The sequence below is a fragment of the Rhinoraja longicauda genome, chromosome 1, assembly GCF_053455715.1.
Source record: "Rhinoraja longicauda isolate Sanriku21f chromosome 1, sRhiLon1.1, whole genome shotgun sequence".
Taxonomy (NCBI): domain Eukaryota; kingdom Metazoa; phylum Chordata; class Chondrichthyes; order Rajiformes; family Arhynchobatidae; genus Rhinoraja; species Rhinoraja longicauda.
The window spans coordinates 139483425-139498168 of NC_135953.1; the positions used below are offsets into that span (position 1 = coordinate 139483425).

A 14744-nucleotide genomic window follows, 5' to 3' on the forward strand; every position below is an offset into this window, starting at 1 on the left:
TCAGCATGTCCTTCCTGTGACTGTGTGGGGTTGCTCCATATGCTCTGATTTCCCCCCACATGCCCGAAGTCCCCAAATTGTTAGCTGAAATTGGCAACTATCAATTACCCTTGTAGTCTAGGTGGGCAGCAGAATTTGGGGGTAGATGATGGGAAAGGGAGGAGTGTCGGAAGTATTTGTGACCTGGCTGAGAATTGTGTGCAGTTTTGGTCTCCTAATTTGAGGAAGGACATTCTTGCTATTGATGATGCTATTGTAGGTTCACCAGGTTAATTCCCGGGATGGCGGGACTGACATATGATGAAAGAATGGGTCGACTGGACTTATATTCACTCGAATTTGGAAGGATGAGAGGGGATCTTATCGAAACATCTAAAATTCTTAAGGGATTGGACAGGCTAGATGCAGGAAAAATGTTCCTCATGTTGGGAGTCCAGAATCAGGGGTCACAGTGTAAGAATAAGGGGTAGGCCATTTAGGACTGAGTTGAAGAAAAAACATTTTCAGCCAGAGAGTTGTGAATCTGTGGAAATCTCTGCCACAGAAGGCAATGGAGGCCAATTCACTGGATGTCTTCAAGAGAGAGTTAGATAGAGCTCTTAGGCCTAATGGAATCAAAGGATATGGGGAGAAAGCAGGAACGGGGGTACTGATTTTAGATGATCCGCCATGATCATATTGAATGGCGGTGCTGGCTCGAAGGGCCGAATGGCCTCCTCCTGCAGCTATTTTCTATCTTTCTATGTTTCTAATGGGATGAATATCCTTCCTCATAAGGGAACCATATAAAGACACAAATATAATAACTCTCCTTTCTCTGACATTCATCTCTGAAATGCTCATGCAATCGCCAAAAATTTGACTTTATGAAAATAATTGGCAAGTAATGTAAAAGTAAACCCCAAGGGGTTCTACAGATATGTCAATAGCAAAAGGATAGTGAGGGATAAAATTGGTCCATTAGAGAGTCAGAGTGGACAGCTATGTGCTGAGCCGGAAGAAATGGGGGAGATATTAAACAATTTCTTTTCTTCGGTATTTACCGAGGAGAAGGATATTGAATTATGTGAGGTAAGCGAAACAAGTAGAGTAGTGATGGAAATTAGGAGAATTAAAGAAGAGGAGGTATGGACACTTTTGAAGAATATAAAAGTGGATAAGTCTCCAGGTCCTGATAGGATATTCCATAGGACATTGAGGGAAGTTAGTGCAGAAATAGCAGGGGCTATGACGGAAATATTTCAAACGTCATTAGAAACAGGGATGGTGCCGGAAGATTGGCGCATTGCGCATGTTGTGCCTTTGTTTAAAAAAGGTTCTAAAAGTAAACCTAGCAATTATAGACCTATTAGTTTGACGTCTGTGGTGGGAAAATTAATGGAAAAGATACTTAGGGACAATGTATATAATTATTTGGATAATCAAGGCCTGATTAGAAACAGTCAACATGGATTTGTGCCTGGAAGGTCATGTTTGACTAATCTTCTTGAATTTTTTGAAGAGGTTACCAGGGAAATTGATAAGGGCAAGGCTGTGGATGTTGTCTATATGGACTTCAGTAAGGCATTTGACAAGGTTCCACATGGAAGGTTGATTAAGAAGGTTAAATCGTTGGGTATTAATAGTGAGGTTGCAAGATGGATTCAACAATGGCTGAATGGGAGATACCAGAGGGTAACGGTTGACAATTGTATGTCAGGTTGGAGGCCAGTGTCTAGTGGAGTGCCCCAAGGATCTGTGTTGGGTCCACTGTTGTTTGTCATTTACATTAATGATCTGGATGATGGTGTGGCAAATTGGATTAGTAAATATGCAGATGATACTAAGATAGGTGGAGTAGTTGATAGTGAGGTAGATTTTCAAAGTCTACAGAGAGACTTGGGCCTTTTGGAAGGGTGGGCTGAAAGATGGCAGATGGAGTTTAATGCTGATAAGTGTGAGGTGCTGCATTTTGGTAGGACAAATCAAAATAGGACGTACAGGGTAAATGGTAGGGAATTGAGGAATGCAGTGGAACAGAGGGATCTGGGAATAACTGTGCATTGTTCCCTGAAGGTGGAATCTCATGTGGATAGGGTGGTGAAGAAGGCGTTTGGTATGCTTGCCTTTATAAATCAGAGCATCGAGTATAGAAGTTGGGATGTAATGTTGAAATTGTACAGGGCATTGGTGAGGCCGAATCTGGAGTATGGTGTGCAGTTCTGGTCGCCAAATTATAGGAAGGATGTCGACAAAATGGAGAGGGTACAGAGAAGATTTACTAGAATGTTGCCTGGGTTTCAGCACTTAGGCTACAGAGAGAGGTTGAACAGGTTGGGTCTTTATTCTTTGGAGCGTAGAAGGTTGAGGGGGGACTTGATAGAGGTTTTTTAAATTTTGAGAGGGACGGACAGAGTTGATGTGGGTAGGCTTTTCCCTTTGAGAGTGGGGAAGATTCCAACAAGGGGACATAGCTTCAGAATTGAGGGACAAAGGTTTAGGGGTAAAATGAGGGGGAACTTCTTTACTCAGAGGGTTGTGGCTGTATGGAATGGGCTTCCGGTGGAAGTGGTGGAGGCTGGCTCGATTTTATTATTTAAGAGTAAATTGGATAGGTATATGGATAGGAGGGGATTGGAGGGTTATGGTCTGAGTGCAGGTAGATGAGACTAGGTCAGGGAGAATGGTCGACGTGGACTGGTAGGGCCGGACAGGCCTGTTTCCATGCTGTAGTTGTTATATGTTATATGTTATAAGCTCAAACTGAATTTGCAAACGTTAAGCAAGATAGGCATGAAAACAATTTATGGTTTATCGGTGTGTGGGAAGAAACTGCAGATGCTGGTTTACACTGAAGACAGACACAGACAGCGGTAGAGTTGCTGCCTTACAGCCAATGCAGCGCCGGAGACTCAGGTTCGATCCTGACTACGGGCGTCGTCTGTACGGAGTTTGTACGTTCTCCCCGTGACCTGCGTGGGTTTTCTCCGAGATCTTCGGTTTCCTCCCGCACTCCAAAGACGTGCAGGTTTGTAGGTTAATTGACTGGGTAAATGTAAAAATTGTCCCTAGTTGGTGTAGGATAGTGTTAATGTGCGGGGATCGTTGGGCGGCTTAGGCTCGGTGGGCCGAAGGGCCTGTTTCCGCGCTGTATCTCTAAATGAAAATGAAATGAAAATGCTGGAGTAACTCAGCGGACCAGGCAGCATCTCTGGAGAGAAAGGGTGGGTGACGTCTCCCTTTTCGAGACCCTTCTTCAGACGACTAACGATAAGGTTGGAGGCTGTGGGGGGCAGACAGCTGGAAGTGATAAAATCAGAGATGGTCTGGGGTGATAATGGCCTGGTGTCATCTGTGGGGGTCCATGGACCAAGGATAAGTAGGAGGGGGTGTGTGAGAGCTGTCGCCTGGCCTCAGCCCGTTAGAGGTCAGTGCGCCAGTCTACCACGGCACCTCCCTTGTCGGTGGGTTTGATGATAATGTCGGGGTTGCTGCAGAGTGAGTGGAGGGCTGTACGTTCAGAGGGGGTGAGGTTGGAGTCAGTCAGGGGAGTGGAAAAGTTGAGACGGTCGATGTCACGCCGACAGTGAGAAATAAAGAGGTCTAAAGAGGGTAGAGGGCCGTTCTGGGGAGTCCAAGAGGAGGGGGATCGGTGTAGGTGGGAGAAGGGGGTCATCACTGGGGGTTGAGGACTCCTTCCCATAGATAAAGTCATGGAAACGGAGGCGACGGAAGAAGAGCTCCACGTGGTGGCGGACCCGGAACTCGTTGAGGTGGGGGCGGAGGGGAACGAAGGTGAGGCCTCTGCTGAGGGCAGACCGTTCCGCAACAGAAAGGGGGAGGTCAGGGGGGATGGTGAAGACACGTCAAGGGTGGGGGGGCTGGGGTTGGTGGAGGGCCGGGGTGCGGACGGAGGTTGAGGCAAGGGCCTGTGGGGTGGGATGGTGGGTGTTCAGAGAGGAGGGGGGGCCGTGAGGACTACTGTACGGGTGTGGGGTAGTCGGGGTAACATGGTTAAAAGGGGGGGAAGGGGAAGACCCATCACTACTGAGGTTGCCTGTAGGAGGGGGAGGAGCAGTGGGACTCAGCAGAGTAAGGCCCGGAAGTGCAGGAGCGTCAGGAGATATATAATTGACTGTAATATGGAAAAGGCAATATTACGGTGGTCATGGGGGATTTCAATATGCAGGTAGCCTGGGAAAATCTGGACCCCAAGAGAGGGAATTTGTGGAGTGCCTCCGAGATGGTTTCTTAGAGCAGCTTGTAGATGAGCCTACTAGGGAGAAGGCGATTCTGGATTGAATGTTGTGTAATGAACCGGATTTGATTAGGGAGTTTAAGGTAAAGGAAGCACTAGGAGGTAGTGACCATAAGATGATGAGATTCAACCAGCAATTTGAGAGGGAGAAGTTGAAATCGGATGTGTCAGTATTACTGTTGAGCAAAGGGGTCTACAGAGGCATGAGGGAGGAGCTGGCTAAAGTTGATTGGAAAGGACCAGCAACGGCAGGAATTTCTGGGAATAATTCTGACGTTGCAGGATCTTTGAGGAGGAAAGATTCTAAGGGGAGAAAGAGGCCACCGTGGCTGACAAGGGAAGTCAAGGACAGCATACAACTAAAAGAGAAGTCACGTAACAGTGCAAAGATTAGTGGGAAGCTGGAAGATTGGGAAGCTTATAGAAAACAACATAAGGTAACTAAAAAGGCAATAGGGGGAGAAAAGATGAAATACGAAGGTAGGCTAGCCAATCATGCTTGACAAATCTACTGGAATTTTTTGAGGATGTAACTAGGAAAATTGACAAGGGAGAGTCAGTGGATGTGGTGTACCTCGACTTTCAGAAAGCCTTCGACAAGGTCCCACATAGGAGATTAGTGGGCAAAATTAGGGCACATGGTATTGGGGGTAGGGTACTGACATGGATAGAAAATTGGTTGACAGACAGAAAGCAAAGAGTGGGGATAAATGGGTCCCTTTCGGAATGGCAGGCAGTGACCAGTGGGGTACCGCAAGGTTCGGTGCTGGGACCCCAGCTATTTACGATATACATTAATGACTTAGACGAAGGGATTAAAAGTACCATTAGCAAATTTGCAGATGATACTAAGTTGGGGGGTAGTGTGAATTGTGAGGAAGATGCAATAAGGCTGCAGGGTGACTTGGACAGGTTGTGTGAGTGGGCGGATACATGGCAGATGCAGTTTAATGTAGATAAGTGTGAGGTTATTCACTTTGGAAGTAAGAATAGAAGGCAGATTATTATCTGAATGGTGTCAAGTTAGGAGGAGGGGGAGTTCAACGAGATCTGGGTGTCCTAGTGCATCAGTCAATGAAAGGAAGCATGCAGGTACAGCAGGCAGTGAAGAAAGCCAATGGAATGTTGGCCTTCATAACAAGAGGAGTTGAGTATAGGAGCAAAGAGGTCCTTCTACAGTTGTACCGGGCCATGGTGAGACCGCACCTGGAGTACTGTGTGCAGTTTTGGTCTCCAAATTTGAGGAAGGATATTCTTGCTATGGAGGGCGTGCAGCGTAGGTTCACTAGGTTAATTCCCGGAATGGCGGGACTGTCGTATGTTGAAAGGCTGGAGCGATTGGGCTTGTATACACTGGAATTTAGAAGGATGAGGGGGGATCTTATTGAAACATATAAGATAATTAGGGGATTGGACACATTAGAGGCAGATAACATGTTCCCAATGTTGGGGGAGCCCAGAACAAGGGGCCACAGTTTAAGAATAAGGGGTAGGCCATTTAGAACGGAGATGAGGAAGAACTTTTTCAGTCAGAGGGTGGTGAAGGTGTGGAATTCTCTGCCTCAGAAGGCAGTGGAGGCCAGTTCGTTGGATGCTTTCAAGAGAGAGCTGGATAAAGCTCTTAAGGATAGCGGAGTGAGGGGGTATGGGGAGAAGGCAGGAACGGGGTACTGATTGAGAGTGATCAGCCATGATCGCATTGAATGGCGGTGCTGGCTCGAAGGGCTGAATGGCCTACTCCTGCACCTATTGTCTATTGTCTATTGTCTATTGTCTATAATATAAAAGAGGATAGCAAAGGTCTCTTCAGAAAAATAAACATAGAAAATAGGTGCAGGAGTAGGCCATTCGGCCCTTCGAGCCTGCACCGCCATTCAATATGATCATGGCTGATCATCCAACTCAGTATCCCGTACCTGCCTTCTCTCCATACCCCCTAATCCCTTTAGCCACAAGGGCCACAACTAACTCCCTCTTAAATATAGCCAATGAACTGGCCTCAACTACCTTCTGTGGCAGAGAATTCCACAGATTCACCATTCTCTGTGTGAAAAAATAACTTTCTCATCCCGGTCCTAAAAGACTTCCCCCTTATCCTTAAACTGTGATCCCTTGTTCTGGACTTCCCCAACATCGGGAACAATCTTCCTGCATCTAGCCTGTCCAACCCCTTAAGAATTTTGTAAGTTTCTATAAGATCCCCCCTCAATCTTCTAAATTCCAGCGAGTACAAGCCGAGTCTATCCAGTAAAGAGCAAGAAAGAGGCAAGAGTGGGCATTGGACCGCTGGAGAATGATGCAGGAGGAGTGATAATGGGGAATGAAGGAATGGCAGAGGAGTTGAATAACCTTTTTGCATCAGTCTTCACAGTGGAAGACACCAGCAACGTGCCTGAATTTCATGAGAGTCAGGGGGTGGAAGTTACTGGAGTGGCCATTACCAGGGAGAAGGTGCTTGGGAAGCTGAAAGTGCTGAAGGTGGATAAGTCGCCTGGGCCGGGTGGACTGCACCCCAGGGTTCTGAAAGAGGTGGATTTAGAGATTGTTGAGGCATTATTAGTGATCGTTCAAGAATCATTAGAAGCAAGAGTGGTTCCAGACGATTGGAAAATTGCAAATATCACTCCGCTGTTCAAGAAGGGAGCGAAGCAGAAGAATGGTAACTATAGGCCGGTTAGTGTGATTTTAGTGGTTGGTAAGGTTCTAAAGTCCATTATGAAGGATGAGGTTTGTGAGTACTTAGAGGCACACGATGAAATAGGCTGTGGTCAGCGTGGCTTTGTGAAGGGGAGGTCTTCATCATCATCATCATATATATACAGCCGGAAACAGGCCTTTTCGGCCCTCCAAGTCCGTGCCGCCCAGCGATCCCCGTACATTAACACTATCCTACACCCACTAGGGACAATTTTTTTTTTTTTTTAACATTTACCCAGCCAATTAACCTACATACCTGTACGTCTTTGGAGTGTGGGAGGAAACCGAAGATCTCGGAGAAAACCCACGCAGGTCACGGGGAGAACGTACAAACTCCTTACAGTGCAGCACCCGTAGTCAGGATCGAACCTGAGTCTCCGGCGCTGCATTCGCTGTAAAGCAGCAACTCTACCGCTGCGCTACCGTGCCGCCCATGCCGTACCGTGCCGTGCCGTACCGTGTCTTGCCTGACAAACCTGTTGGAATTCTTTGAAGAAGTAAATAGCAGGACAGACAAAGGAGAGCCAGTAGATGTTGTTTACTTAGATTTTCAGAAAGCCTTTGATAAGGTGCCACACGTGAGGCTGCTGAGGAAGATGAGAGCCCATGGTACCAAAGGGCAGATACTGGCATGGATAGCAGGTTGGCTGGATGGCAGAAGGCAAAGAGTGGCAATAAAGGGGGCTGTTTCTGTTTGGCTGCCAGTGACTAGCGGAGTTCCGCAGGGCTCGGTGCTGGGGCTGCTGTTCCTCACAGTGTATATTCATGATTTGGACGAGGGGATTGAAGGCTTTGTGGCCAAGTTTGCAAATGATTGGAAGGTAGGTGGAGGGGCAGGTAGTGTAGAGAGGGCAGGGACTCTGCAGAAGGACTTGGACAGGTTGGGAGAGTGGGCAGATGGAATATTGTGTAGTAAATTATGGAGTCATGCATTTTGGTTGTAGGAATAAAGGCGTAGACTATTTTCTAAATGGGGAGAGAATCCAGAAATCGTAGGTGCCAAGGGACTTGGGAGACCTGGTGCAGGACTCCCAAAATGTTAATTTGCAAGTTCAACACAGTAGTAAGGAAGGCAAATGTAATGCTAGCATTTATTTTGAGAGGACTAGAATATAAAGACAGGGATGTAATGCTGAGGCTTTATAAGGCACTGGTAAGATTGCATTTGGAGTATTGTGAGCTGTTTTTGGCCCCTTAACTGAGGATGTGCTGCGTTGGAGAGGGTCCAGGGGAGGTTTATGAGAATGATCCCAGGAATGATTGGTTTAACATATGATCAGAGTTTGCACACACTAAGCCTGTTGGAATTTAGAAGTGATGAGGGGGGACCTCATTGAAACTTATCGAACAGTGAAAGGCCTGGATAGGATGGATGTGGAGAGGATGTTTCCAGAAGTGGGAGAGTCCAGGACCAGAGGCCAGGGCTTCAGAATAAAAGGACAGGTGCAGCAGGCAGTGAAGAAAGTGAATGGTATGTTAGCATTCATAGCAAGAGGATTTGAGTATAGGAGCAGGGAGGTTCTGCTGCAGTTGTACAGGGCCTTGGTGAGACCACACCTGGAGTATTGTGTACAGTTTTGGTCTCCTAATCTGAGGAAAGACATTCTTGCCATAGAGGGAGTACAGAGAAGGTTCACCAGATTGATCCCTGGGATGGCAGGACTTTCATATGAAGAAAGACTGGATAGACTAAGCTTATACTCGCTGGAATTTAGAAGACTGAGGGGGGATCTTATTGAAACATATAAAATTCTTAAGGGGTTGGAGAGGCTAGATGCGGGAAGATTGTTCCCGATGTTGGGAAAGTCCAGAACCAGGGGTCACAGCTTAAGGATAAGGGGGAAGTCTTTTAGGACCGAGATGAGAAAACATTTCTTCACACAGAGAGTGGTGAGTCTGTGGAATTCTCTGCCACAGAAGGTAGTTGAGGCCAGTTCATTGGCTATATTTAAGAGGGAGTTAGATGTGGCCCTTGTGGCTAAAGGGATCAGGGGGTATGGAGAGAAGGCAGGTACAGGTTACTGAGTTGGATGATCAGCCATGATCATATTGAATGGCGGCGCAGGCTCGAAGGGCCGAATGGCCTACTCCTGCACCTATTTTCTATGTTTCTATGTTTCTATGTTTCTATGATACCTTTAGAAAGGAGACGAGGAGGAATTTCTTTCATCGGAGGGTGGTGAATCAGTGGAATTCATTGTCACAGAAGGCAATGGATGCCAAGTTCCCAACGTTGTTCCCAATGTTGGGGGAGCCCAGAACCAGGGGCCACAGTTCAAGAATAAGGGGTAGGCCATTTAGAACTGAGATGAGGAAAAACTTTTTCATTCAGAGAGTTGTAAATCTGTGGAATTCTCTGCCTCAGAAGGCAGTGGAGGCCAGTTCTCTGAATGCTTTCAACAGAGAGCTAGATAGAGCTCTTAAGGATAGCGGAGTCAAGGGGTATGGGGAGATGGCAGGAACGGGGTACTGATTGTGAATGATCAGTCTTGATCACATTGAATGGCGGTGCTGGCTCGAAGGGCAGAATGGCCTCCTCCTGCACCTATTGTCTATGGTCTATTAAGTCAATGGATATTTTTAAGGCGGAGATTGACAGATCCTTGTTTATTACGAATGTCACTACTGAGGTTCATATATGATATACACTTCATCAATTTACTTCAAGGTTTGTGCGGAGAATGTGTGATTTACAGTAATTTTTTTGGCGTGTTTATCATTCAACCAGCATGTTCATACAAACAGGTTCCCCAAAAATATCATATGGCTGAGAATATACTCCATATGAAATACCGTTGCAGAATATTGATATGAAACCCCAATGCCTATATTAGAATAAATTCAAATAAATTAGAATAAATCAGCATAAATCAGCATAGATTAGAATAGATGAAGGGCGAGTACTTATGCTTACCTGTGCAGCACAACTCATCGCTTAAGTCCGAACAGTCGTCAATGCCGTTGCAAACATCCCCAAGAGGAATACACTTGCTGTTTACACACTTAAATTCATTCCTGGTGCAGACCTTGTCTGGTAATGAAACAACAGAAAGCATTTTAGCAAAAGCAAAATATTCAGCCAAATTAAAAGGCAATGACTGAGCGGCACGGTGGCGCAGCGGTAGAGTTGCTGCCTTACAGCGCTTACAGCGCCAGAGACCCGGGTTCCATCCCGACTACGGGCGCCGTCCGTACGGAGTTTGTACGTTCTCCCCGTGACCTGCGTGGGTTTTCTCCGAGATCTTCGGTTCCCTCCCACACTCCAAAGACGTACAGGTTTGTAGGTTAGTTGTCTTGGTGTAAGTGTAAATCGTCCCCAGTGTGTGCAGGATAGTGTTAATGTGCGGGGATCGCTGGTTGGTTGGGGTGGGCTCGGTGGGCTGAAGGGCCTGTGTCCGCGCTGTATCTCTAAACTAGGGGGTATGGGGAGAGGGCAGGAACGGGGTACTGATTGTGAATGATCAGCCATGATCACATTGAATGGCGATGCTGGCTCGAAAGGCCGAATGGCCTACTCCTGCACCTATTGTCTATTGTCTATAACTAACTGTATAAGCCAACATCCCAATTGTCAGACTAGTGCCACTTTGCACCAGACTGAAATTACACTTATAACTTAATTGGGTCATTAGGGGGAGGGGGAGGGGGAGTGGAGGGGGAGGGGAGGGGAGGGGAGGAGGTGAGGAGGGGATGGGGGAGGGGGTACTGCACCAATGCAGGAGAGGTTTGGGCCCAACGGGTCCACTTGGTCTTGTAAAATGATAAAAATCATACACCTGGAGGATAATGATAACATTTCACTGCAGCAAAATGCCTTCCCTTGTAGTGTTTCTTTGTTATTTGGATGTCCTTGCGTTGGAAACACTCTGTTAAGCTGGTCTCAAACCCCCTGCAGCGCGAACCTTTCGCCCAGATGAGTATGTGGCTGGAATTTGTTTTTTGTGGAAGGCTGACATTTTTTAAGAGCCTTTCTGCTCCTCTGCAAAAAAGAGAATAGAGTTAGGGAGCATGCGAACAGGCTTTCAGCCTGGCACCAGGTTGGCACGGACCATCACACATCTATTTACACTGTGTGCAGGAAGGAACTGCAGGTGCTGGTTCAAACCGAAGATAGATACAACAAGCTGGAGTAACTCAGACTGGAGTTACTTCTTCAGACTGAGGAAGGGTCTCAGACTGAAAGGTCACCCATTCCTTCTCTCCAGAGATGCTGCCTGTCCCGCTGAGTTACTCCAGCTTTTCGTGTCTAACTTCTATTTATACTATCCTCTTTCAATTTCCCACAATTCCCCTGGATTCAACCAGCTGCTTTACATGTTGGAGGCGATTTACAGTGGCCAACTAATCTACCCGATCTACTTCCCTCATGATCTTATCCACTCTGCCTGTGGAATTCTTCGCCACAGAAGGCTCTGGAGGCCAAGTCAGTGGACATTTTTAAGGCAGAGTTAGATAGATTCTTGAGCTCTGGGTGTCAGAGGTTATGGGGAGAAGGCAGGAGAATGGTATCAGGAGGGAGAGATAGATCAGCCATGATTGAATCACAAAACGCTGGAGTAACTCAGCAGGTCAGGCAGCATCTCAGGAGAGAAGGAATGGGTGACGTTATGGGTCGAGACCCTTCTTCAGACTGAAGAAGGGTCTCGACCCATGACGTCACCCATTGCTTCTCTCCTGAGATGCTGCCTGACCTGCTGAGTTACTCCAGCATTTTGTGATAACTTCGATTTGTACCAGCATCTGCAGTTATTTTCCTACACAGCCATGAATGAATGGTGGAGTAGACTTGATGGGCCGAATGGCCTAATTCTACTCCTATCATTCATGACGTCTATAAGCACCCCTCATCCTCCTGCGCTCCATGGAATAGAGTCCCAGCCTCCTCAACCTCTCCCTATAGCTCACACCCTCTAGACCTGGCAACATCCCCGTAAATCTTCTTTGCACCCTTTCTACCTTGACAACATCTTTCATATAACATGGTCCCCCTCGTGTATTTAGGACGTTGGAGCAACCAGGAGAACCTGCAGAAAATGCACTGGAATTTAGAAGGATGAGAGATACACTGGAATTTAGAAGGATGAGAGGAGATCTTATCGAAACGTATAAGATTATTAAGGGGTTGGACACGTTAGAGGCAGGAAACATGTTCCCAATGTTGGGGGAGTCCAGAACAAGGGGCCACAGTTTAAGAATAAGGGGTAGGCCATTTAGAACTGAGATGAGGAAGAACTTTTTCAGTCAGAGAGTTGTGAATCTGTGAAATTCTCTTGCCTCAGAGGGCAGTGGAGGCCAATTCTCTGAATGCATTCAAGAGAGAACTAGATAGAGCTCTAAAGGATAGCGGAGTCAGGGGGTATGGGGAGAAGGCAGGAACGGGGTACTGATTGAGAATGATCAGCCATGATCACATTGAATGGCGGTGCTGTCTATTGAGAATGTGCAAACTCCACACAGTACCTGGAGGTCTGGATAACTGGTGATGTAAGGAGGCAGAAGCCTCAATTCACTGCGTGGTGGTGCTGCCTTCAACAGTCACAGAGCCACAGAGTGATACAGTGTGGAAACAGGCCCTTCGGCCCAACTTGTCCGCACCAACAAACATGCCCCATCTACACTAGTCCCACCTGCCCTCTCTTGGTCCATACCCCTCCAAACCTGTCCTATCCATGCACCTGTCTAACTGTTTCTTAAACGTTGGGATAGTCCCTGCCTCAACTACCTCCTCCGGCAGCTCGTTCCATACACCCACCAGCCTCTGTGTGAAAAGGTTACCCCTCAGATTCCTATTAAATCTTTCCCCCTTCACCTTGAACCTATGTCCTCGATTCCCCTCCCCTGGGCAAGAGACTCAGTGCATCTACCCGATCTATTCCTCTCATGATTTTGTACACCTCTATAAGATCACCCTTCATCTTTCTGCTCTCTAAGGAATAGTGACCCAGCCTACTCAACCTCTGCCTGTAGCTCACACACTCGAGTGCAGCTGAAGGTCCTGAAATATCATTAAGCACAGATCTCAATTATTTCAAACGCAGAAAACGATGTGTAATTTCTTACAGAGCAAAGTGGTGCTGTCTGCAGAACACGTTTGCCTCATGCATTGTCCACACCTTCTTCAGATACACAGGCACTTTTTCTGCGGTCTGATTCAAACTGAAGAAAACAACTCCTTGTGTCGCATTATCAAACTCCAAATGAACATTAGGATGTCCTGGAACTAAAATAAAGTAGATATTTTAGTTTAGTTTAGAGATACAGCGCGGAAACAGGACCTTTCAGCCCACCGGGTCCGCGCCGACCAGCGATCCCCGCACATTAACACTATCCTACACCCACTAGGGACAATTTTTACATTTTACCAAGCCAATTAACCTGCATACCTGTACGTCTTTGGAGTGTGGGAGGAAACCGAAGATCTCGGAGAAAACCCACGCAGGTTACGGGGAGAACGTACAAACTCCGTACAGACAGCGCCCGTAGTCGGGATGGAACCCGGGTCTCTGGCGCTGCATTCGCTGTCAGGCAGCAACTCTACCGCTGCGCCACTAATATGTTTACATGTACGATAAGTTTACAGATATGATTGTTTGTATGACCGTTTATCACTGTAGACGGTGGAGAAGATTAGAAAGCAACCTTTCAACTCTGGGTCCTTGCTTACATTCTCATTTATACCGAAGGAAAATCTGCAGATGCACCTCTAGATTCAGCTGCTACAAACAAGGGGACTGAATGCATCGGTCAATATTACTGCAGCGGGTATACCTGTGGGGAGGATGAATAGGATGAGCCTGTATTTGGGGGGGTGTGAGCTACAGGGATTGTGGATTGTCACCTTGTGGTGGTGGAGAAGCTTGTGTGGTCCTGAGATCCTGAGAGCGATGCCGTCTGGAGCTACGCTCCTGGTAGGGTCATCCATGGCGGTAAGGTCGAGGGGGAGGTCCCTGACAAAGAGCAATCCAACCAAGACCTCAACGGTGGAACAGGCGGAGGATGACGGCTGACTTCAGTGGAGCGTCACAACGTCTGGGAAGGCGGATGGATGAAGGCTGCAGCAGAAAAGGGTCCCCGGTCGTCTTGGACTCCATGCCACTGGATCCTGACCCAGATCTGTCAAGGACCGTGTGGTGGCTGTCTGTGCACCAGTCTCCCCACGTTAAACAAAGTCACGCACAGGCGTCCGACCCTATGGAGAGGACAGTCACACTCGCTTCCAGTGACCGCCGATGATGCAGGGAGAGGTTGGACAGACTTGGAGCATTCAGTCTGGAGTGCCAGAAGTTTTGGATAGACCTGATGGAAGTATATAAAATTCTGGGAGACATAGATAGGGTGGACAGACAGAACCTTTCACCTGGGAATGGAGAATCTAAATACTGAAGGGCATTGCTGTAAAGTGAAAGGGGCAAACTTCGACGGAGATGTACAGGGAACGTTTCGTTTCACAGAGGGTGGTAAGTGCCTGGTGGATGCCTGGTGGTTGAGGAAGAGTCACTAGTGCCGTTTAAGAGACAGAGAGGACAGGGATATGGATACGCAGGGAATGGAGCAATGTGGATCGTGTTCAGGCAGATAAGAGTCTTTATATCTGACACAACCATATTTGAGCCGAACGGCCTGTTCTTGTGCTCTATCGTTCTATGTTCAAGGTTCAAGGTTTCAAGGTCATGTTCTGTGTAATACTGCAGTAGTTCAAGACCCAAGTGCAGGTGAAGAGTGAGAGGGCAAGTGAGAGTAAAGACTGGAGGAGCTAGGGCTCATGCAAGGATATAGAACAATATAGTGTGTCCAGTATGTGTGAGTCAGA

At 47.3% G+C, this 14744-nt stretch overlaps 1 protein-coding gene across 2 annotated transcripts in view; it reads right to left on the reverse strand.

Annotated features, from left to right (window-relative positions):
• Nucleotides 1–14744, reverse strand: part of cfi (complement factor I) — an 85037-nt gene that overhangs the window by 41898 nt on the left and 28395 nt on the right. For both annotated transcript variants that reach the window (XM_078407351.1, XM_078407343.1), the window contains 3 exons: nucleotides 12995–13154; nucleotides 10711–10913; nucleotides 9849–9965 (listed from right to left, as the gene is read on the reverse strand). In XM_078407351.1, the coding sequence (XP_078263477.1) occupies nucleotides 9849–9965; nucleotides 10711–10913; nucleotides 12995–13154 (480 nt within the window). The remainder of the gene's footprint in view (nucleotides 1–9848; nucleotides 9966–10710; nucleotides 10914–12994; nucleotides 13155–14744) is intronic.